This window comes from Moschus berezovskii, chromosome 11, assembly GCF_049115385.1.
Source record: "Moschus berezovskii isolate FMDL1 chromosome 11, NW_MosBer_1.0, whole genome shotgun sequence".
Lineage (NCBI taxonomy): Eukaryota > Metazoa > Chordata > Mammalia > Artiodactyla > Moschidae > Moschus > Moschus berezovskii.
The window spans coordinates 104,849,735-104,873,519 of record NC_142470.1 but is presented as its reverse complement, the minus strand read 5'-3'; the positions used below and the strand labels follow the sequence as shown (position 1 = coordinate 104,873,519).

Here is a 23,785-nt window from a genome sequence, read left to right as displayed (position 1 = left end):
CCATACAGTCAAAGCAATGTTTTTTCTAGTAGTCATGTACAGATATGAAAGGTGGACCAGAAAGAAGGCTGAGTGCCAAAGTATTGATGCTTTTGAACTGTAGTGCTGGAGAAGACTCTTGAGAGTCTCCTGGACTGCAAGGAGATCAAACCAATCAATCCTAAAGGAACTCAATTCTGAATATTCATTGGAAGGACTGATGCTGAAGCTCCGATATTTTGGTCACGTGATGCAAAGAGCTGACTCACTGGAAAAGACCCTGGTGCTGGGAAAGACTGAAGCAGGAGATGGGGGAGACAGAGGATGAGATGGCTGGATGGCATCACCAACTCAGTGAACATGAAGTTGAGCAAATTCCGGGGGACAGTGAAGGACAGGGAAGCCTGGCGTGCTGCAGTCCATGGGGTTGCAGAGAGTCGGACACAACTGAGCAGCTGAACAACAGCAAGCGTTTATCTCTGTCTATAAGCTGAGTACAATTTTTCAAACGAATAAGGATAGTTTTTTATTCTATAGTTTTAAAATTTAAAGGCTTTTTTCCCGATAAAAATCAATGCAAGCTCATTGCAAAAACGTTCTAATCTTAGGTCTTCCCTGGTGGTACAGTGAATAAGAATCCACCTGCCAATGCAGGGGACACAGACTTGATCCTTGGTCCGGGAAGATCCCACATGCCGTGGAGCAACCAAGCCACACCTCACAACCACTGAGCCTACACACCCTAGAGCCCATGCTCCCCAGTGAGACAAGCTACTGCAATGAGAAGCCCATGTACCTCAACTGGAGAAAGCTCCCACACAGCAACAAAGGCTCAGTTCAGTTCAGTCACTCAGTCATGTCTGACTCTTTGCGACCCCGTGAATCACAGCACGCCAGGCCTCCCTGTCCATCACCAACTCCCGGAGTTCACTCAAACTCATGTCCATCGAGTCGGTGATGCCATCCAGCCATCTCATTCTCTGTCGTCCCCGTCTCCTCCCGCCCCCAATCCCTCCCAGCATCAGAGTCTTTTCCAGTGAGTCAACTCGTCGCATGAGGTGGCCAAAGTATTGGAGTTTAAGCTTTAGTATCAGTCCTTCCAATGAACACCCAGGATTGATCTCCTCTAAAATGGACTGGCTGGATCTCCTTGCAGCCCAAGGGACTCTCAAGAGTCTTCTCTAGCACCACAGTTCAAAAGTATCAATTCTTCGGCGATCAGCTTTCTTCACAGTCCAACTCTCACATCCATACATGACCACGGGAAAAACCATAGCTTTGACTAGACGGACCAGTCCCAATCAAACGGTCATTTTTTTCAGTTTTTTAATTTTATAAAACTACAAGGAATATAAAGTGGTATCTTCCCATAATCCCCATTCTCAAGATATCTGCTACTAACAGTATCAAGTCTAAGAAAATCTAAAAAAGAGGGGATATAAATATACACACACACACATATATAAAACTGACTCACTTTACTGCACAGCAGAAACACAACACTGTAAAGCAATGAGACTTCAATAAAAATTAATTTAAAAAATGGTTCCCAGTCTGTTTCATGAGACCACTTTCTCTGTTCATTTTATCAGTGCACATTAAGAGCCGTACGAATGCGTCACGTGCTGGAACATATTTAAATACTCACAAATGTTTCTACTGGATCAATTTTTAGAAGCAGGATGTTAGCTCACAGAGGAAACCTGACATTTTAACAGCTATTGACAAACTGCTTTCTAAAGAGGTTGTACCAGTTTCTACTGATATACAATATGTGATTGACAAATTTGATTAACTAAAATGTAAAATTTCTGTAACAGACAAAAATATCATAAACAAAGCTCATGCAAAAGACAAACTGGACAACAGAATTAATGAAACAGTCAGAGTTCAGTTATATGAAAATTTCTTTATAAATCAAAACTTGCAAATGAAAAGAATGAGCAGAGACTACTCAACATCACTCATAATCAGAGAAATGCAAATCAAAACCACAGTGAGGAACCATCTCACACCCGTCAGAATGGCTGCCATTGAAAAGTCTACAAACAATAAATGCTGGAGAGGGTGTGGAGAAAAGGGAACCCTCTTACACTGTTGGGAATGCAAACTAGTACAGCCACTATGGAGAACAGTGTGGAGATTCCTTAATAAACTAGAAATAGAACTGCCATATGAACCAGCAATCCCACTGCTGGGCATACACACAGAGGAAACCAGAATTGAAAGAGACAAGTGTACTCCAATGTTCATTGCAGCACTGTTTACAATAGCCAGGACATGGAAGCAACCTAGAGGTCCACTGGTAGATGAATGGATAAGAAAGCTGTGGTACACATATGCAATGGAATATTACTCAGCTATAAAAAAGAATGCATTTGAATCAGTTCTAATGAAGTGGATGAAACTGGAGCCTATTATACAGAGTAAGAAAGAAAGTCAGAAAGAAAAACACCAATCAGTATAGTAACGCATATATACAGAATTTAGAAAGATGGTAACAATGACCCTATATACAAGATGGCAAAAGAGACACAGATGTAAAGAACAGACTTCTGGACTCTGTGAGAGAAGGCAAGGGTGGGATGATTTGAGAGAACAGCACTGAAACACCTATATTACCATATGTGAAACAGACGACCAGTTCAAGTTCGATGAATGAAGCAGGGCACTCAAAGCCGGTGCACTGGGATGACCCAGAGGGATGGGACGGGGAGGGAGGTGGGAGGGGGGTTCAGGACGGGGGGACACATGTACACCCGTGGCTGATTCATGTCAGTGTATGGCAAAAACCACCACAATATTGTAAAGTAATTAGCCTCCAATTAAAATAAGTTTAAAAATAATAATATTATAAATACAAATGGCCCAAATATATATAAACCATTTAATCCCATTCAATAGACAAATCCAAATTAAACAAAAGCAATGTATTATCATTACCCATCAAATTAGCCAAAATAAACTTAAAGAATAATAATATTATCTCACAGAGCCTGGGGACAGGGTACAAAGCTCTCACCCAGACTTCTGAAAAGGGACATGAGCAGCTCAACTTCTGCAGGGCATCTTGCCCAGGTGTGAACATTTAATGTATGTGGACTCTACCCAGTAATTCCACGTTAGTTAGGAATTGATAGTTATTAGTTAGGAACTGATGGTTATTAGTTAAGAATTGATAGTTAGTTAGTTAGGAACTGATCCTGCATCAGTACCAGCAAAGTGCACAACCATTTATTTATAGTAATGTTCAGTGCAGTGTGAAAATAGCAAAGGTGTGAAACAGTCTAAATAGGTCAGTCAGAAATTAAATCAAGAATATTAAAAACCATACAGTGGAATGTTATGAAGCCATAACAATGATGTTGTGGTAGGTATCTATTTTAGCTTGGGAAAATGTCCATGATACTAAGAAATATACATAACAATTCCACTTATATATATGTATACAGCCAAGGGAAAAATTTCTTAAGATATATGTATTTCATACCTCAAAAGATATATATGTATTTCAAAATAGTGACAGTAGTTATATTTATATGGAGGAATTACAGGCAATTTTTCAATATACATTTCTGTAATGTTTTGAACAATATACATGTGTTTATTCTTTATATATAAACAAGAACATTTTCATTTAAAAGGAGACAGGAAACACTGAAAAGCTGGGAATCGGTGGGTCAGAATCAGATGAGGTTATAAAACCTTCTTATGTTCTGAAATTCTATATTATAATTAAGGAAATATTTATTCCAGGGTGCTTCTTCCTTCTTAAAACAAAAAGAAATCTAGTATTTATCATTAACATGATGTTTGATTTTTCATTTTTTGACTTTTTAAAATTTGTTTTTAAATGAAGGACAATTGCTTCACAGTACTGTGGTGGCATCTACAAAATATCAACATGAATCCGCCACAGGCTCACAATAATGTGGCTGTACCTTGGGAGTACGGGGAAGGGGTAGAGAGGATAGAAATGAAGGAAACCCCAGCCTAGGCTAAGCCTTTCTCAACTTTCAAAGCTCCCAAAAGACATCCATGCAAATCTCCAAGTTCAGTTCCTAGAGCTAAAAATGCAGACTCGTTTGTAAAGGATCTATATATATAGTATCATCCAGCTGACAGCAGTTATTACCATTCCTGGATTGTGAATACAGAAAGGAAGTGAATGCAAACATTACAAGTTAGATTTATATTTAACTGTCAGATGGAATAGACCACCTAACCTTTACTCATCACGTTTTATACAAAAAGTTTACAAGAGCATATTCAAAATACGGTCTCAATTCTCACAGAGTATATGTGGTAAAAATATATATATAACAAATAATTACCTCTCCTATGAAGACTACTATAACACAGTCCAACTTCTCTTCAGGATACAGATTATCAATAAGGGAATGAAGAGTTTCTATGAGGTAAGATTTAACTTCTCTCTTCACTGTAGGAATTCCCATTACTATTGAAACTGAAACAAAAAAATGATAGTAATTATATTAAAAGATGTCACAAAGACAATGCATAAAAACTCCACTAATTCAAAATTATACCCTCTCAAATTGATAGAAAGAACTGGGTGATCAAAATATACTACATTTCAGAAAGAAAAGTAATCAAAGATATGGGGTATACCCATTACACAGTAATTCTTTTCCATATGGCTTCTTCATAAGAAAAGCAATAATGTCAAAGAACTGATAAAGATGAAAGACATTAAACCACACAGTAAAACTGGACAGTAAAGTGTAAACAACAGATTTTATTATACAACTGAAACCTAGAAATATTAAACACATCCTGAAAATTAATGTCTCACATGTTATGTATGAGGAGGCCTAAGGACACAACAGCCCTTCTGTGGTTCTTTTCCAAATTCATAACCTCAATCTAACCATGAAGAAACGTCAGACAAATGCAAACTCAGGGGATACTCCACCAAGACCAGGAAAGAAAGGATGAGGAACTGTCCTTGACTGGAGAAGACTAAGGGGATCTGACAAGTACATGAAATACGGAATCCTGAGTTAGCTCCTGGAACAGAATCACAGCAACAACAACAATAAAATGACAAAATCTGAGCAAGAGCCAAGGTTAACAGCATTAGTGCTAATTCCCTGGTTTTGATCATTATACAACAGCTACATAAGGTGTGAATAGTTACAGAAGATAAGTGAGGTAAGAGGAAACTGTGCACTATTTGTGCAACTGTAAATCTAAAATTACGGTCAGGTCGACCACAATGCTTGTTTTCAAGCATTCTTCCAACATGATGACTACACGAGAGAACAATTTGAGCATGACGTGGATTTTATGTTGGCTTTTATGCAATTTCCCCCCTGGGACAAACACTTACTAGGTGAGCACAGAAAACTGTACCCATTTGGACTGAGTTCAGAAAAGCGAACCAAGCCGGGTAAAAATAATGCACAGCTGTCTTGCTTCACTGCACGCTGAGAACCACACCCGTCTATTTCTGTCCTACAACTTTCCACCAGATTTCAGTTCACCCACTTTGCACCACTCCACAGAAACCTTCCAAGCTGCAGTCCCTCTGAAGCCCACTTTAACAAGCAAACCTCAAGTCTTTTTCACAGGTAATGATGGAATATTGTATTTATTGTAGTATTTATGCACATCTCCTTCACTGAATATGCGTGACACTGTGCCACTGCTTTTATTAGCTTATCTTTTCTTCGTGTGAAACTGACAGTGTTCTTGAGTGTTGTGATCCTAACCCCATTTTTAGCATTTTATGACACAATTCTGCATAGCACAGTAATATTTAGGAACACATATATGACAGTATTTCATAATGTTTTTAAAAATAACATCTTTCAAAGTCTTAGTATCCTAAGTGTTATTTATCATTGGACAAGTAGCTTGCAAAATTTTAAATGAAGCTTTAATTAGGTAACAATTTATTGGAGATTCAGTTCAGTTCAGTTCAGTCGCTCAGTCATGTCCGACTCTCCGCGACCCCATGAATCACAGCACGCCAGGCCTCCCTGTCCATCACCAACTCCCGGAGTTCACTCAAACTCATGTCCATCGAGTCGGTGATGCCATCCAGCCATCTCATTCTCTGTCGTCCCCTTCTCCTCCTGCCCCCAATCTCTCCCAGCATCAGAGTCTTTTTCCAGTGAGTCAACTCGTCGCATGAGGTGGCCAAAGTATTAGAGTTTCAGCTTTAGCATCAGTCCTTCCAATGAACACCCAGGATTGATCTCCTTCAGAATGGACTACTGTACTACAAAGCATCAGCTTTTTCCATAATCCAAATGAACTTTTTGGCCAACCCAATACTTAGAGGTCATAGACTTCTAAAGCTAGAAGGAGGCTTAAAGATTATGGATTCATGATTTTACTACTAGGATTGTGCAGTTCAGAATACTAAGGTCCAAATAGCTTAAGGGAAGGCCCCAAGTGTGAATATCATAATCCTCTCTCTCATTCTGGGCTGAAGAGTTTTCAATGACTCAAAAAAAGATGCGCTATATTTGTTTTGAACATACATATTGAACACATTAAATGCAAGGCATTATTCTAGGTGTTAGGGATATAAGAGTGAACAACATAGCTAAGGTCCTTGCCTTCATGGGACCTTTCTTACTGAACACATTCTAGAGGATGGAAAAAGATAAATACTTTTTAATAATCTTGATGTGAAGAGCCAATTCATTGGAAAAGACCCTGATTCTGGGAAAGAATGAAGGCAAAAGGAGAAGGGGGCGGCAGAGGATGAGATGGTTAGATAGCATCACCAACTCAATGGACAGGAATCTAAGCAAATACCGGGAGACAGTGGAGAACAGGAGAGCCTGTTGTGCTTCAGGCCATGGGGTCGCAAAGAGTCGGATATGACTTAGCACCTGAACAACAACAAAACAATAATCTTAAAATGTGGCAATATTAAAAATGTGCAGAGGACAGGGGAAGGAAAGGTACATCTACAGATAGTACAGTCACGAACAGACTCTCTAATATCAACTGAGCTGGTAATTAACAATGAGAGAGAGAAGATGACCAAGATGAGCAAACAGCTGGGTGCTGAAGACAGAATGGTCTTAAGCTAGTCATGCAAGAGCAAGACTAGAACGTATCCAAAGCAGAATGAGATCAGATTCAGAGGAATCAGTTCAGGATCAGGTAACACATAACTTTAAATTTAGTTTCAGTTTTGTGCAAAGGAAAGCCATTGTAGGGTGGTAAGTGGGCAAGTGACAGTATCCAACCTGCAATTTTAAAAGGTTACCAAACTTTGTGGAGAACAGACACAAAAGTTTAGAAGGCATCTTTGGAGAAGAAGCCATTTTTCCCCGATAGACTGTTTTGGACCTGAAATAGAAATTCTTTAGTTTAAACCAAGGCACTCAAGGTCTTCAAAAGCACGGAAAAGGAAAGCACTAATTTCAGCTAAATCTACAGAATTAAGAGTATCCATGCCAGTGGTAATTCACAAAACACCATGAAAACAGGACAGCTCTTTCCTGCCTTCTGGACATGTGGTAAGGTCCTCTTTGTGCGTGCTGTGTGCTAAGTCGCTTCAGTCGTGTCCAACTCTTTGCGACCCCAAGGACTGTAGCCCACCAGGCTCCTCTGTCCATGGGATTCTCCAGGCAAGACTACTGGCGTATCATACCCTCCTCTAGGGGCTCTTCCCAACCCAAGGATCCAATCCATGCCTCTTATGTCTCCTGCATTGGCAGGAGGGTTCTTCACCACCAGCACCACCTAAGTGGCTGGGGAAAGAGGATAGGACTAGAAACAATGAGTCACCAGCATGTGTAACTCAGGTCCTGAGCACCTGGAACTGTAGTATGAAATCTTTTCTGCTCAGCAGAGCAGCCAGTAACATTTAACATGGCAACCGCTCCATCAGCCTGGATCCTGAGTGGTTAGTGATGCATGAAGTCCCCTGCTAACCCTAATGAACATGTACTTTGAGCAGAAATAAATAAACCTTCAATTAATTAAATTTGGGGAGCTGTTAGTTACCACCGCATAACCCAGCCTGTCCTGTTTGCTACAACTCTTCTTCTATGGTTTACAAGGTAGAAAATCAAAGTGTTCTAAGGGGTCAGAGTTTGGAAGAAAAACATCAGCAACATGAACAATTAGGCCGTATCATCCTCCTGGTGGGGGTTCCCTCATGGCTCAGACGGTAAAGAATCCTCCTGTGACTCAGAAGACTTGGTTTCAATCCCTGGGATGGAAAGATCTCCTGGAAAAGGGAATGGCTACCCACTCCAGTATTCTTGCCTGGAGAATCCTAGGACAAGAGGAGCCTGGTGGGCTGTAGTCCATGGAGTCACAAGGAGTCGGACGCGACTGAGCAACTAAGCACACACGTCATCCTGACATAAGGAGCAAGGTGAATCGAGCAGCCAAACAGAAAGAGAGCCCAAGGGCTGGACGAGGTACTCTGTTCCACTGATTCACTGTCCAGTATTTCCCATCCAAATATGAACTGTGCATCTGTAACACATCTGTAATGTACCAGACAATCTAAAACCACAGTTGCAACTTACAACATAGAAACTCTCAGACTTAGAGAAGGAACTCATGGTTGCTGGGGGGAAGGATGGGAAGAAGAGAGAGGGAGTTGGGGATGGACATGTACACATTGCCATACTTAAAATGGATAAGCAACAAGGACCTACTATATAGTACAGGGAACTCTGCTCAGTGTTATGTGGCAGACCGGATGGGAGGGGAGTTTGGGGGAAAATGGATACATATGTATGTATCACTGAGTCCCTTCACTGTTCACCTGAAACTATCACAACGTTGTTAACTGGCTATACCCAAATACAAACTACTGTTCATGGGGTTCTCAAGGCAAGAATACTCAAGTGGTTTGCCATTCTCTTCTCCAGTGGACCACATTTTGTCAGAACTCTCCACCATGACCCATCCGTCTTGGGTGGCCCTACATGGCATGGCTCATAGTTTCACTGAGTTAAAACAAGGCTGAGCCAAAGACAGAGCCAAAGCAAAAACAACATCCAGTTGTGGATGTGACTGGTGTGGAAGCAAGGTCCGATGCTATGAAGAGCAATACTGCATAGGAACCTGGAATGTTAGGTCCATGAATCAAGGCAAATTGGAAGTGGTCAAACAGGAGATGGCAAGAGTGAACATCAACATTGTAGGAATCAGCAACTTAAAATGGACTGGAATGGGTGAATTCTTGCCTTGAGAACCCCACGAACAGTATTTTGTATTTGGGTATAGCCAATTGACAATGTTGTGATAGTTTCAGGTGAACAGCGAAGGGACTCAGTGATAAATACATATGTATCCATTTTTCCCCAAACCCCCCTCCCATCCAGGCTGCCACATAACACTGACCACTATATCTACTACTGTGGGCAAGAATCCCTTAGAAGAAATGGAGTAGCCATCACAAAAGAGTCTGAAATGCAGTACTTGGATGTAATCTCAAAAACAACAGAATGATCTCTGTTTGTTTCCAAGGCAAATCATTCAATATCATGGTAATCCAAGTCTATGTATGCCCCAACCAGTAATGCTGAAGAAGCTGAAGTTGAATGATTCTATGAAGACTTACAAGACCTTCTAGAACTAACACCCAAAAAAGATGTCCTTTTCATTATAGGGGACTGGAATGCAAAAGTAGGAAGTAAAGAAACACCTGGAGTAGCAGGCCAATTTGGCCTTGGAATACAGAATGAAGCAGGGCAAAGGCTAATAGAGTTTTGCCAAGAGAACGCACTGGTCATAGCAAACATCCTCTTCCAACAACACAAGAGAAGACTCTACACATGGACATCACCAGATGGTCAACACCGAAATCCAATTGATTATATTCTTTGCAACCAAAGATGGAGAAGCTCTATACAGTCAGCAAAAACAAGACCAGGAGCTGACTATGGCTCAGATCATGAACTCCTTATTGTCAAATTCAGACTTAAATTGAAGACAGTAGGGAAAACCACTAGACTATTGAGGTATGACCTAAATCAAATCCCTTATGATTATACAGTGGAAGTGAGAAATAGATTTAAGGGACTAGATCTGACAGACAGAGTGCCTGATGACCTATGGACAGAGATTCGGGACACTGCACAGGAGACAGGGAGCAAGACCATCCCCAAGAAAAAGAAATGCAAAAAACCAAAATGGCTATCTGGGGAGGCCTTACAAATAGCTGTGAAAAGAAGAGAAGCGAAAAGGAAAGATATACCCTCTTGAATGCAGAGTTGCAAAGAATATCAAGGAGAGAAAAGAAAGCAGTGCAAAGTGATCAGTGCAAAGAAATAGAGGAAACAACAGAATGGGAAAGACTAGAGACCTCTTCAAGAAAATCAGAGATTCCAAGGGAACATTTCATGCAAAGATGGGCTCAATAAAGGACAGAAATGGTATGGACCTAACAGAAGCAAAAGATATTAAGAAGAGGTGGCAAGAATACACAGAAGAACTGTACAAAATAGACCTTCACGACCCAGATAATCATGATGGTGTGATCACTCACCTAGAGCCAGACATCCTGGAAAGTGAAGTCAAGTGGGCTTTAGGAAGCATCACTACAAACAAAGATAGTGGAGGGGATGGAATTTCAGTTGAGCTATTTCAAATCCTAAAAGATGATGCTGTGAAAGTGCTGCACTCAATATGTCAGCAAATTTGGAAAACTCAGCAGTGGCCACAGAACGGGAAAAGGTCAGTTTTCATTCCAATCCCAAAGAAAGGCAATGCCAAAGAATGCTCAAACTACTGCATAATTGAACATATCTGACACGCGAGGAAGGTAATGCTCAAAATTTTCCAAGCCAGGCTTCAACGGTACGTGAACTGTGAACTTCCAGCTGTTCAAGATGGTTTTAGAAAAGGCAGAGGCACCAGAGATCAAATTGCCAACATCCGCTGGATCATGGAGAAAGCAAGAGAGTTCCAGAAAAACATCTATTTCTGCTTTATCGACTACGCCAAAGCCTTTGACTGTGTGGATCACAATAAACTGTGGAAAATTCTGAAAGAGATGGGAATACCAGACCACCTGACCTGCCTCTTAAGAAATCTGTATGCAGGTCAGGAAGCAACAGTTAGAACTGGACATGGGAAAGGAGTACATCAAGGCTGTATATTGTCACCCTGCTTATTTAACTTATATGCAGAGTACATCATGAGAAACGCTGGGCTGGATGAAGCACAAGCTGGAATCAAGATTGCTGGGAGAAATGTCAATAACCTCAGATATGCAGATAACACCATCCTTATGGCAGAAAGTGAAGAAGAACTAAAGAGCCTCTTGATGAAAGTGAAAGAGGAGAGTGAAAAAGCTGGCTTAAAGCTCAACATCCAGAAAACAAAATTCATGGCATCCAGTCCCATCACTTCATGGCAAATGGAGAAACAGTGGAAACAGTGGCAGACTTTAGTTTGGGGGGCTCCAAAATCACTGCATATGGTGACTGCAGCCATAAAATTAAAAGATGCTTTCTCCTTGGGAGAAAAGTTATGACCAACCTAGACAGCATATTAATAAACAGAGACATTACTTTGCCAACAAAGATCCATCCGGTCAAGGCTATGGTTTTTCCAGTAGTCATGTATGGATATGAGAGTTGGACTATAAAGAAAGCTGAGCACCGAAGAATTGATGCTGTTAAACTACTGTGTTGGAGAAGACTCTTGAGAGTCCCTTGGACTGCAAGGAGATCCAACCAGTCCATCTTAAAGGAGATCAGGCCTGGGTGTTCATTAGGACTGATGTTGAAGCTGAAACTCCAATACTTTGGCCAGCTGATGCGAAGAACTGACTCATTTGAAAAGACCCTGATGCTGGGAAAGACTGAAGGCGGGAGAAGGGGATGACAGAGGATGAGATGGTTGGATAGCATCACAGACTCAATGGACATGAGTTTGAGTGAACTCCGGGAGTTGGTGATGGACAGGGAGGCCTGGTGTGCTGCAGTCCATGGTGTCGCAGAGTTGAACATGACTGAGCAACTGAACTGACTGACATAAAAAATAAAACGTCTAAAAAAATAAAATAAAACACAGTCGTAAGATAGCTAAGGCCACTGCCTCATGGAGTTTATAAATTGACAGAGATATCAACAGTTGTATCAGTTTTCTTCCACTTTCCAGGAAGTTTTCAATCGAGTACTTATTTCCTTTAAAAATCAAGAACAACCTTAATTTGGCATTTCTTCAATTACTCAGTTTGTCTTTGTTAAAAACTAAATTACTCATTGGAAACGCATAACAGAGCAACTGTGTGGTTTCCTTTACTCACAGAACTACCTGTTAGATCCGTGGGAAAAAACTACACGACCTAGCTGCCAAGTAAACTGTGAAAAGCCTAACAAACATTTTTTTTTACCTTAGGTATTGGCATATCCCAATGATCTGTACTCCCTGGAAAAGACTCTGATGCTGGGAAGGATTGGGGGCAGGAGGAGAAGGGGATGACAGAGAATGAGATAGCTGGATGGCATCACCGACTCGATGGACATGAGTTTGAGTGAACTCCGGGAGTTGGTGATGGACAGGGGAGGCCTGGTGTGCTGTGATTCATGGGGTTACAAAGAGTCAGACATGACTGAGCGACTGAACTGAACTGAATTGAACTGAATGATCTGTACTGCTCTAAGATGTGGCAATGAAGCTAAAGGTCACATTCAGGGGGAAATTTGAAGATGCTATGCTCTGAAGATAAAAGGGCCCACAGACTAAAAAATGTAGGTGTCTCTAGGAGCTGGAAAAGGCAAAGAAATGGACTTTCCTCCCGAGCTTCCAAAGGAAACACACTCCTGTTGACACACTGATTTTAGGACTTCTGACCTCCCCAACTATAAGGTAACAAATTTGTGTGGTCTCAAGTCACCAAGCTTGTGGTAAGATGCTACACGGCAACAGGAAACTAACTCACCCATCTTTACCAGTAAACGACCTATTCCTCTGATCTCAGGTCAAATGTATTTTTCAAGACTAAACTCTTTAATTAATACTCTTTCTATTCATTCTCAAATCATCCTTCACATCATTAACATTGTTTAACCGTACACCTGTTTATATAATTGATTATCTGACTAAAGCATTCTTCCTTTAGTAGCATGAGGATCACAAGACTAGGAATCACATCTGATTGTGTGTAACGAAACTCACAGAGGGTGCATGGATGTTTTTTAGCTGCCGTGGGTCTGTCTTGGTTGCAGCCTGCGGGACCTTTAGTTGTGGCATGCTAACTCTTAGCTGAGGCACGTGGGGTCTAGCTCTAACCCGGGCACCCTGCATTGGGAGCACAAGAGTCTGAGCCACTGGACCACCAGAGGAGTCTCCCCGTTTTTTCTTTTAACTTCAGCAAGTATCTAAAGAATTATCCACTGTCCTCTACCAATCAGTAGTGCCATTCTGACAGGTAACCTGGGGAGGGTCTTTTTTCAACCACCTTGCCCAGCAGAGAGTTCTTCATCTGAAGACATGTGCGTTTCTTCAATCAAAGAAATTTTCTTCTACTATTTATTTGATTATTTCTCCCCTCACTCTCTCTGTTCTCTTTCTCATATTCCTATTAGATAAATGTCAAAATCCTTGTCTGAACTCTTTGCATCCTTTATGTTGCATCCAGAAGAACTCCACAGCCAGCTCAATCTTTCTGATCACTTATTTGATCTTCAGCTATATCTATCCTTACAATATGGAAACTTAAAATACAAGTATCAAAATAAAAACACAAAGATGTCTAACAGATCCTTTTATAAATAGTCACTTATGAGCTGTCACTCCTAATCCCTCTGAAAACATGTCTTAATATTATAGTCTGCTTGCTCTGTGAGTCATTAAGTCATTCATGATGTTGGTTTTCTTAAATATCTGGGAACCCTAGTTATACAAGATGGCCTTTGACCCATCTGTGATCACTGTGCCTGTTTATTGCATTCTGCCTTTGTAAATCTGTGGGAGGATGGGTGGATGTGAGAATTCCTTTCTCGAGGAGGTCAGTAGCTGCCTTGACCACTCTTCTCCCTCCTTACCCTTAGAAGGATGCGCTGATTTGAGTAGTGTTCTTTAATCAGCCTGATTTTAGAAGAACAGAATTGTAAGCAAAAAGTAGTTTTCTCTGACCTGAAACAACTGAAGCTCCTGGGGACTTCTCTGGCAGCCTAGTGGTTAAGACTTTGTGTTTTCAACACATGAGGAGGAGGTCCGGTCCCATATGCCAAGTGGTGGGGCCAAAAAGTTTAAAAATTTTTAAAAAGGCTCACTGGGGAGCCCACAAAAAAATAATTAAAATAAATAAATAAACTGAAGTTCTTCATGTACAGTGCCTACATAGGTTCTGCTGCTGCTGCTAAGTCACTTCAGTCGTGTCCGACTCTGTGTGACCCCATAGACGGAAGCCCACCAGGCTCCCCTGTCCCTGGGATTCTCCAGGCAAGAACACTGGAGCGGGTTGCCATTTCCTTCTCCAATGTGTGAAAGTGAAAAGTGAAAGTGAAGTCGCTCAGTCGTGTCTGACCCTTAGCGACCCCACGGACTGCAGCCCACCAGGCTCCTCCATCCATGGGATTTTCTAGGCAAGAGTACTGGAGTGGCTTGCCATTGCCTTCATAGGTTCTAGGGCTCCACAAAACCCCAGAAATTACATATAAAATTACTTTTCTAGGAGCATGTTTCTAAGTAGAAAGTTGATAGCTTTCCTAAAATAACTAAAGGGTTCTATTACTTTAAAAATATTAAGAACCACTGCCTAAAGATTTAGGAAGAAAGATTTTTAAAGAAAATCTGCAGGTTTTCTTGGTTGTTTTCCCCCAAGTTGTCTGCTTTTTCTATCTTTAGAAAACAGTTTCAGTTTAATAAGAATGTCAACTACTGAGAGACTGGTTGACTAAGATTTTATTATATTTATGAAGAAAAAATCTTTAACAAATGGGATAGAAAAAGCAACATCAAAAAAGAAAGAGAATGTCACATTCATGAAACAAGAACTGACTATAAAAGAACCTATAAGAGACCTTGGAGGTTTTAAATGACTTTAAAAGTACTTCTACTTTCTTTTGATTTGATTCTTATTAATAAATAAATAGTCTAAAGCAACAAATGATGAAATGGCTATGGCATCTTACCCAGATGGTGATTTTTTTAAAAATAAACTAAAACTTTTATTAAAGTTTTATTAGTAACCATATTGACTGCAACAAGATTTACAAATGGCTCTTTTGCACGAGGATGCTGGCATAAATTAATTTTATTTATATAATATACAAATACTTAATTTGCTTGTAACTATTTAAATGGAGACCATTCATACTAATGTGCATTTTTCTTTTTTCCTCTTATTTTTAAATTATTGCTTAAGTACATAAATTAAGATTTTTAGTTGGAGTTAGAATATCAAACTCTCAAAAATTAACAGAATGAAGAGACAGAAATGTAGAAGGATACAGTAGACCTGAAAAGCACCATGAACCAACTGAACATAATTAAGATTTATACAATTTTCACACAACAGTAGGATACAAATTCAAATTCCCATAGACCATAAACTAGGAGACACTGCAACATATCCAGGGATAAAAAAACAATTTTATGGTCTAAAGGTATTGAAATCATACAGTGTGTGTTCTTATCACTGTGGATTAATGTTAGAAATCAGTATCAAAAGATATTTGAAAATAACCTGCATATTTTCAAATGCAATGTGACATTTACAAAGAGATATCTGACTTAGCCATTGAAAGCCTCAGTAAAGTTAATACCACATAATACTCCAAGACACAATTCTGATCAGCAATGCAACTACAATAGGAAACAAACATACCTCCTGTTCGTCCATTTCCAATCTGTACGGCAGGTTGAAGGCTTCCTTCATTTTGCAATAAATGAGGCAAATGATAATAAATACTTGGCACTTGAAGAGATTTTTTGCTTGTCAACTCCTTTAATATCTTTAGGGTATCATCTGAAACACAGAAGTATAATCATTCTATGGTAATATCTTACTTTTAGATGTTACAGATGCTACCAAGACAGCATTAAAAATATATGAAAACTAAAAGAATTTTCTCTCCTAAATTTTTCTCTCATGCTGTGGTGAGTAAGATTTCCATGGACACTTGTAACCAGAGTCTCACAGAGTCATGATGTTGAGCACAGCCTAAATAAAGCTAAGAAGGTGAGCTAAAGTACTACGAGAAGGTGGGACATGAACTCCTCATCTTCGTAATATGTCAGAACTCGAGCTCAAGGGGACAGACTTTAAACAAGTGACCCGTTCATAAAATGCAACAATAATAAATACAACCACCACCAGTAGCTTCTACTTTTTTATGCTACTACATTTGCCCAAAACTTCACATGGAAGATTTTTCTTTTAATTCAAGTACAATAATTTAAACAACACAAGTTGAGAATCTTTGGTACTGTTCATAACTTTCAAATCATCTTTCAGTTTTTATAAGAGGAATCAATGAACCATTTAATATAATATAAAAATAAAACCTTGATAGGATAAAGAATATTGTTTTAAAATTCCACTGAACTAGAACTTAACTTTTGACATAAGAAAGTAAGCAGTAAGGACTGGTAGCCTTGACAGTAATTTCGTATAGAACAATATGAAAACTCCATTAAAATATTCCAAAAATTCAGAACCAAAAATTCACAGAAGAAATGCAAAAGGACTATCATACATGATATTCAAGTTTAATCTTACATTAAAGCAACAACAACAAATTATAAGACAACAATATTCACCTTCAAATTAAATTAGCAGATTATTAAATTGTGGTGATAATATATGTTTCAGCTATTCAGAACAGCATCAAAAACCCTAAAACATTTCATCCTATTGTTCAGTAATTTCCCTTTTAGGAATTTAACTTTTATGCATTCAAAGTACCCATTGTAAAACTATGTCTTTTTTATTTCTTGTAAGTCATGTTAAGAGCAGTAATTGCTTCAAATAGCTCAAAGATTCCCCGGAGTTCATCTGAAGTCCACACAAGTCACAACAGAAGTGATCATGAACACCGAGTTAAATTTTAGCCTCATATTGTATGTTTTTAAAAAGATGCTGTTTCTTCACTATTGTCAATGAAATGTATATAACTGAAATTTAACTTAATACTGCTGCTGCTGCTGCTAAGTCAGTTCAGTCGTGTCCGACTCTGTGTGACCCCATAGACAGAAGCCCACCAGGCTCCCCCATCCCTGGGATTCTCCAGGCAAGAACACTGGAGTGGGTTGCCATTTCCTTCTCCAATGTGTGAAAGTGAAAAGTGAAAGTGAAGTCGTTCAGTCGTGTCCGACCCTTAGCGAGCCCATGGACTGCAGCCTACCAGGCTCCTCCATCCATGGGATTTTCTAGGCAAGAGTACTGGAGTGGCTTGCCATTGCCTTCTCCGAACTTAATATTACTCTCTTTAAATCAAATTTAGCAATTAATAGAATTGTTTTATAATTAACAACAACAGAAAGAGTTTTGCATGGTGATTTTTCTCTCTGTAAAGGTTAACAAATGCTGGCTGATAAGCAACCATAGACAGCTTTCAAAGAGAATAGTTCACAAAACTCTCTGAAAATATAATCTTTCCATAAAACAAAAAACAGTGCCTGTACCTGAAAACTTATTCACTGTATCCTTACTTCTGTTTGTCTCTGCTTCCACACGTTTGAATTGCTGTACGATGGCACTGAGTTCAGAAGAGCGCTGAGAGATTCTATGTTCAGCTATTCGGAGACGTTCTTTGAGAGCAAGAAATTCTCGTTGATAAGCAATCACTTTTTCTAAAAACAAAACGACGTTATTAGTGCATTTCTTAAAAAAACATAAAACACCATTATAATCAAAACTGAACTGTAACATTTCAAATTTTAAAGCTGCATTTTTCAGAAACAGATACTCATTTTTTAATTCACTGAGACAGAACTGAAAATAAAAAAGTAGTCACAGAGCCTCCAGTAACACAGTGCTATCAATATCTGTAAGAATGTGAGCACTTTCTAATCAGCACTTTGGAAAGTTAAAGATAGGGGGACAAAGACAACGTTTTTGGAACTAGTACTTCAAGCATGATACCAACATCACTTCTTAAAAGGTACAGACAACCGTAAACACCCTATTTGTATGAAAGTAGAGACGAATCAATGGCAACCCACTCCACTGTTCTTGCCTGGAGAATCCCAGGGACGGGGGAGCCTGATGGGCTGCCGTCTATGGGGTCGCACAGAGTAGGACACGACTGAAGCGACTTAGCAGCAGCAGCAGCAGAGACGAATCACTGAAACTGATGATAACATATCTAATAATATAATGAATATAACATTTATAGCATAACCATCCATTTCCATAGGCTGTTTCTTCTGTACTTTCTATTCTGCAAAAATTTCCCCAGGCCAGACTTGGGTCAAATTCCTAATGCCTACCAAATCACTCACGTAGATGTAAGATGACAACAGAGTCAATTATTTCAAGGACTTCCCTGGTGATCCAGTAGCTAAGACTCCACTCTCCTAATGCAGGGTGCCTGGGTTTGATCCCTGATCAGGGAACTAGATCCCACATGCTGCAACTAAGAGGTGTAGCCAAAAACATAAATATAATTTTTTTAAAAGTCAATTACTTGAATTTGAGACAATCACACACCAGGAAAGCCTACCCTGGGAAATAAACAGGGATAAATGTAGACACTGAAATAACAGAACAAGACAGCTCAAATATGAAGTACACTGTGTGTAGAGGCCCCAGGACAGAACTGGACACCAAACTCTAAGAGATCACAGAAAAGAAACCATGCATTTATCTTGATCAGCAGTGCTGAAAGGAAGCTGAGGCTGGTGAAGCAACTTCCACAACCTCATTAAACAAGAGAAATCAGAACGGTTTTGGCATCTTTATCAAGCTAGGCTACTACTAATTTGACATCTAAATGAAACAAATCTTGGAAAGACTACTTTTAATTCATATTGTAATCTCAGTTTTACTTAAGGATGGACTCAGTAAGAAACAGAATTAAGGAATAGAAATCTGCCTGTTTCATCAAGCTAGTCTTAAAAACAGTCAATTGCCTTATTCCTTGTCCCTTACATAAAGGACCACACAGTAAATATCGTGTGTGAATTTTGTGGCAGATAATAAGGTCTTCCTGCTTAACTGTCATGTTTCCTTGTATTGAACAATGTAAATAGCTTTAGTTTCCTTAATTTGCTGTCTGTAGGAGGGAAGGAAGGAGGCAGGAGTTGTGATTAGGAAAGGGTATACAGGGAGTCTCCAGGTGCCAACAAGGTTCTAGTTATTGGCCTGGCTAGTGGTTATATAAAATTCATTACTATACATTCATGGTCTACGTACTTTTCCATACATGTACATTCACAACAAAAGAAATGTTATACAAATACTATTCACAAACACAAAACTATTAACAATTATACTGTAGGAAGCACTCAAGAGTTATGTGATAAAAAGCTATATGCCTAAAAAATTAAATTAAAAAAAATCTATAAGCCTTTTCCTAGAGCCTGTAATGGGAGAAAAAAAAAATTAACTCAGTTATTAATTCTAAGTGGGAAAACCCAATCTTGCAAAAAATAAAAAAGATAAACCCTACCCTAAGCTAAATAATAAATGCAACCGCTTTCAAAATAGCAAAAAAATTTGGAACTTCACTTTTGACATGTCATTCTAAAATTCATATAGAAGAATGTTTTTAAAAGTTCAAAAAGATTCTAGAAGGGAACTTACTCTGAGATCAGAATGCATTATATGGCTCTAGAAACGAAACCCGTGTTGACTGCCAGGTGCAGACAGTGGGGACAAAGGCTGAGCACACCAAGCAGACTGTGTCCAAAATCAGCACGCATGAACTACCCTGTGAGTCCTTTCTTCTTTACCTCTTACCACCTACAAGGTGCCACGATAGTGGCTTCTAGACACCTGCCACTAACAAAGGATTAGAACCCTTTGAAGAAATAACTTTAAGATAATTTGGAGCACACTTGGGTCAAGTAAGAAAATGTTATTTAAAAAAGAAAAGCAGGCCAAGGGAATTCCCTGGTGGTCCAGCAGTTAAGACTCTGCACTTTCGAAGCAGGGGGTTTGATCCTTGATTGGGGAACTAAGATCTCACATGCTCTGCAGCATGACCAAATAAATAAATAAAGAATATATTTCAACTTAAAAAACAACACAGGATATGTCAAAAGGACACAGGAAGCTCCCTGAGGGCTCTCACTGGACAAATTCAGGGCAATTTAAGTATCAAAACAAATATTGATGGTAATGACTTTCAACTTACTAAATAAAGTAAGAATCTGTGAGTCCATTTTAATAAATAACAATTAACAGATGACAGAAAAGTGTTTCTTACAGTGGAATGCCAGCTTATAAATTATGAAAAAGGATGAATGTTAGAAAATCACCCTTTTGCAACTGTCCAAGCAATAACAGATTTGAGTGAGAATCAAACATGGATGCAGGACAGAGAAAGACAAACACTGTATGATACAACTAAACACAAATGACAGTCCTGGATGGGATCTGGATCAGAAAAAATGATAAATGCTTTAAAGAACATTATTGGGACAAACTAATAGAAGACGGACTACAGGACTTCCCCAGCAGTCCAGTGATTAAGACTTCACCTTCCAATGCAGGGGACACAGGTTCCATCCTGGTCAGGGAACTAAGATATCACATGTGTCACAGTGTGGTGAAAAGATACAGAGTATGCAACATGGTGCAGAAATTTTTAAAACTTGACACCTGACTGTCATAAAGTAAGAGAATTCCTGTTCTTAGGAAATAAAATTATTCAGGAGTAAAAAGACATGATTTCTGTAATGTACTTTCACCTAGTTCGGAAAAGAAACAAGTTTCTGCAGATAGATAAAACAATAAGAGGCAACATGTTCACAACATGTAAAATGCATAGAGAAGTTAAAACTTCATCTTAGTTGAAACTTTTTAAAAAATAAGAAGTTTTTTAAAAGTAAGCAGGATGATGGGATGGCATACAGGTCTGGTCTTTCAGCAGCTCTTTTGTGGTAGGAGGGATGTGGCCTTGAGGCCACCCTCTGCCCTACATGCATGTCTTGGTACTTTTGGAAACTACCTTCCCAGAGGCCAGCCTCACCAAGCAGGGAGACCAGCCAGTACCAGCAGAGGAATAACCCCCACTCCAAATTCCAGTCTGCCTCCCCTACTTTGAGGTGAAGTGGCCATGCTTTTGAAAAGATGTCTTGGGTTGAGAGTCACACATATTTTCTTTCAGATTCAGATGCTACTGCTACTCTTACTCCATAGCATATAGCTATGAAAGTGCTCAAAATGGGTCATTTCCCATCTCGTTCCCATCTGTTCTTTGCTTCTAACTCCACCCTTTCATATTAAGAGTGTTCTCTCTTGGGAGTTTGGGATTAGCTGGTACAAACTATTACAGAGAATGGATAAACAATAAGGTCCTACTGTAGAGCAGAGGGACTTCTATTCAATATCCTGTGACAAACCATAATGAAAAAGAATACTGAACAGGAATGTATATATAACTAAATCACTTTGCTGTGCACCTGAAACACAACTGTAAATCAACTACACTTTAATAAAATAAAGTTTCAAAAGTGTTCTCTCCACGACATCAGAGCAAGTCTACACTGCCTAAGTCAAGACTGTGCAGTAAAGCTCTCAGCTAGTCCTGCTTGGAATTCCAAGGGACACCACTGACTCTTGTAACCAGGGAACAGTTACACATGGCTTTCCTACAACCATCCCTCCCAGAGTATCCTCCACTGTCCACCTGAACACAGCATTACTAGTGACTTCCAGAATTGTCTCCATGCGTATTTTCCATAGTACCACCTTACTCTCTTGGAGAGAGTGGCTTACCAGCTCTCAGAAAAAGTTCAAACTCTATCATAATCGACAAAAAACTCCATCAAATTAGTGACATGTGTTTGACAATATCCTATTTTCAATGTTACTGACAAAATGTTTATTTTTGTATTTCTTTGAATGATGTCAATCAGTTTCTATGGGAAAACCTGGCAGGAAACCACGAGGGAACTTTTACACAACCTCACTGAAAGCCCCTGGTTTTGGTCACTGGTTTGTTTTTATTGAAGACCAAATCAAGCTTTTTTTTTTTTTCTTAATTGTATAAAAGCACATACCCACATTAGACATTAAAAGTATGAATCACATTCTGTGAACCTAAGAATCTGAAACATACAAAATTTCTAAAGAAACCACGTTCATTTCTTCAAATCAGTAATCAAGTCAGGACCTTTAGGTTTTCAAAGAATTACTAGCTGAACCATATGAAATTGCTGGTATTTGAACATTTTTGACCAAAAAAAAAAAATGGTAATTTCATATGGTTCAACAGTAATAGCCTCAGACTCAACAATTTAATTTAAAAATCTATAAATAGTACAGATGAAAACACAAAGAAACACTAATAACTAAGGTTGGGGGTGGGAGGAGAAGGGGACGATAGAGAATGAGATGGCTGGATGGCATCACCGACTCTGTGGACATGAGTTTGAGTGAACTCCAGGAGTTGGTGATGGACAGGGAGGCCTGGCGTGCTGTGATTTATGGGGTCGCGGAGAGTCGGACATGACTGAGCGACTGAACTGAACTGAACTGAATATGTAGTACATAAAAGTCAAACATAAAACATTTTTTTCATTGTTATCAGCAAGATGTTGGGTGGTACTACTTAATTCTATGAGCTAACATTTAAAAACTGGCTTTTTATGTTGAAATTAAAATTATCAAAAATTAAACGTACTTTTAAATTATTTAATTTTAGTATTTATTAAATAATAAAATTCTGACACTGGAAAGAAGGTTGACAAACCATCTGATCCATCCCTCTGTTCTTTGGTACTACACTGAACTATTTCATACAGAAAAAATTTTTCTTAAATACGTGAAAAACTCCCTGTAACAGATTCTAAAATTTAACAAGCTACACATTTCAGGAAGTCACTGCTTTTGAAAACATTTTATTCCACATTCACCATTCTTATACAACCATTTTTAAACAGAAAGGCCTACATGAAATTATGGACACTTTCCCATGAACAGATCTCTTAAAGAAAAAAAATTAAAGAACTGGATTCAGAAGACAGTTTAGGAGACTAAAAGCCTAGAAAAAGTCAAAGACAGGAGAGCGAATGAAACAGGCTAGAAGAACAGGATCTGAAGACACTTCTAAGGAGAATGGATAGCTAAAAATTACGAACAAGATTTGGTGCCTCACTGCTTCTCTAACTTGTTTGTGCGTAGGAACCACCAGAAAGAGCCCGTCAAACATAAAACTCGGGCCCCGCCCTCCGAAGATTCTGACTCAGGAGGTCTGACGTGTGTGCTCGGTCGTGTCCGCCTCTGTGTGATGCTATGAACTGCAGCCTGCCAGGCTCCTCGGTCCATGAGATTTTCCAGGCAAGAATACTGGAGTGGGTTGCGACTTCCTCCTCCAGTCTGACACATGGCTTGGGAATGTCTAACAAGCTCCAAGTTGATGCTGAGCCACTGGGTGAGTAGCACTGAGGGACCCAATAATGTCCTCAGTGTAGGTCTAGACTCCAGCAGCCTGGAAATTAATGCTGTTCTGTTCCCTTCCCCCCTTCTCCCCTCATGTAACAAGCAAAAAAAAAAAAAACACAGGGCACTCACTGTTATGTAATTCCTTGGGTCCCAAGATCTCTTCTCTCATCTCTCAAGAGATGAGATGTTAAGAGCTCCGAGGAGAAGAGGGGTTCATCAAAAATTTTAGGTCCATAATCCTCAATTCAGGGACTGCCCTGGTGGTCCAGCGGTTAAGAATTCACC

At 39.4% G+C, this 23,785-nt stretch overlaps 1 protein-coding gene across 2 annotated transcripts in view; it reads right to left on the bottom strand.

The window, feature by feature from the left end:
- Nucleotides 1-23,785, bottom strand: part of MGAT4A (alpha-1,3-mannosyl-glycoprotein 4-beta-N-acetylglucosaminyltransferase A) — a 123,264-nt gene that overhangs the window by 56,848 nt on the left and 42,631 nt on the right. Inside the window, exons 3-5 of one of the 2 annotated variants that reach the window (XM_055399189.2) lie at nucleotides 17,572-17,739; nucleotides 15,773-15,913; nucleotides 4,314-4,447 (exon numbers count right to left, since the gene is read on the bottom strand). In XM_055399189.2, coding sequence (XP_055255164.1) covers nucleotides 4,314-4,447; nucleotides 15,773-15,913; nucleotides 17,572-17,739 — 443 coding nt within the window. The remainder of the gene's footprint in view (nucleotides 1-4,313; nucleotides 4,448-15,772; nucleotides 15,914-17,571; nucleotides 17,740-23,785) is intronic. The other variant, XM_055399191.2, reaches the window with a different exon arrangement.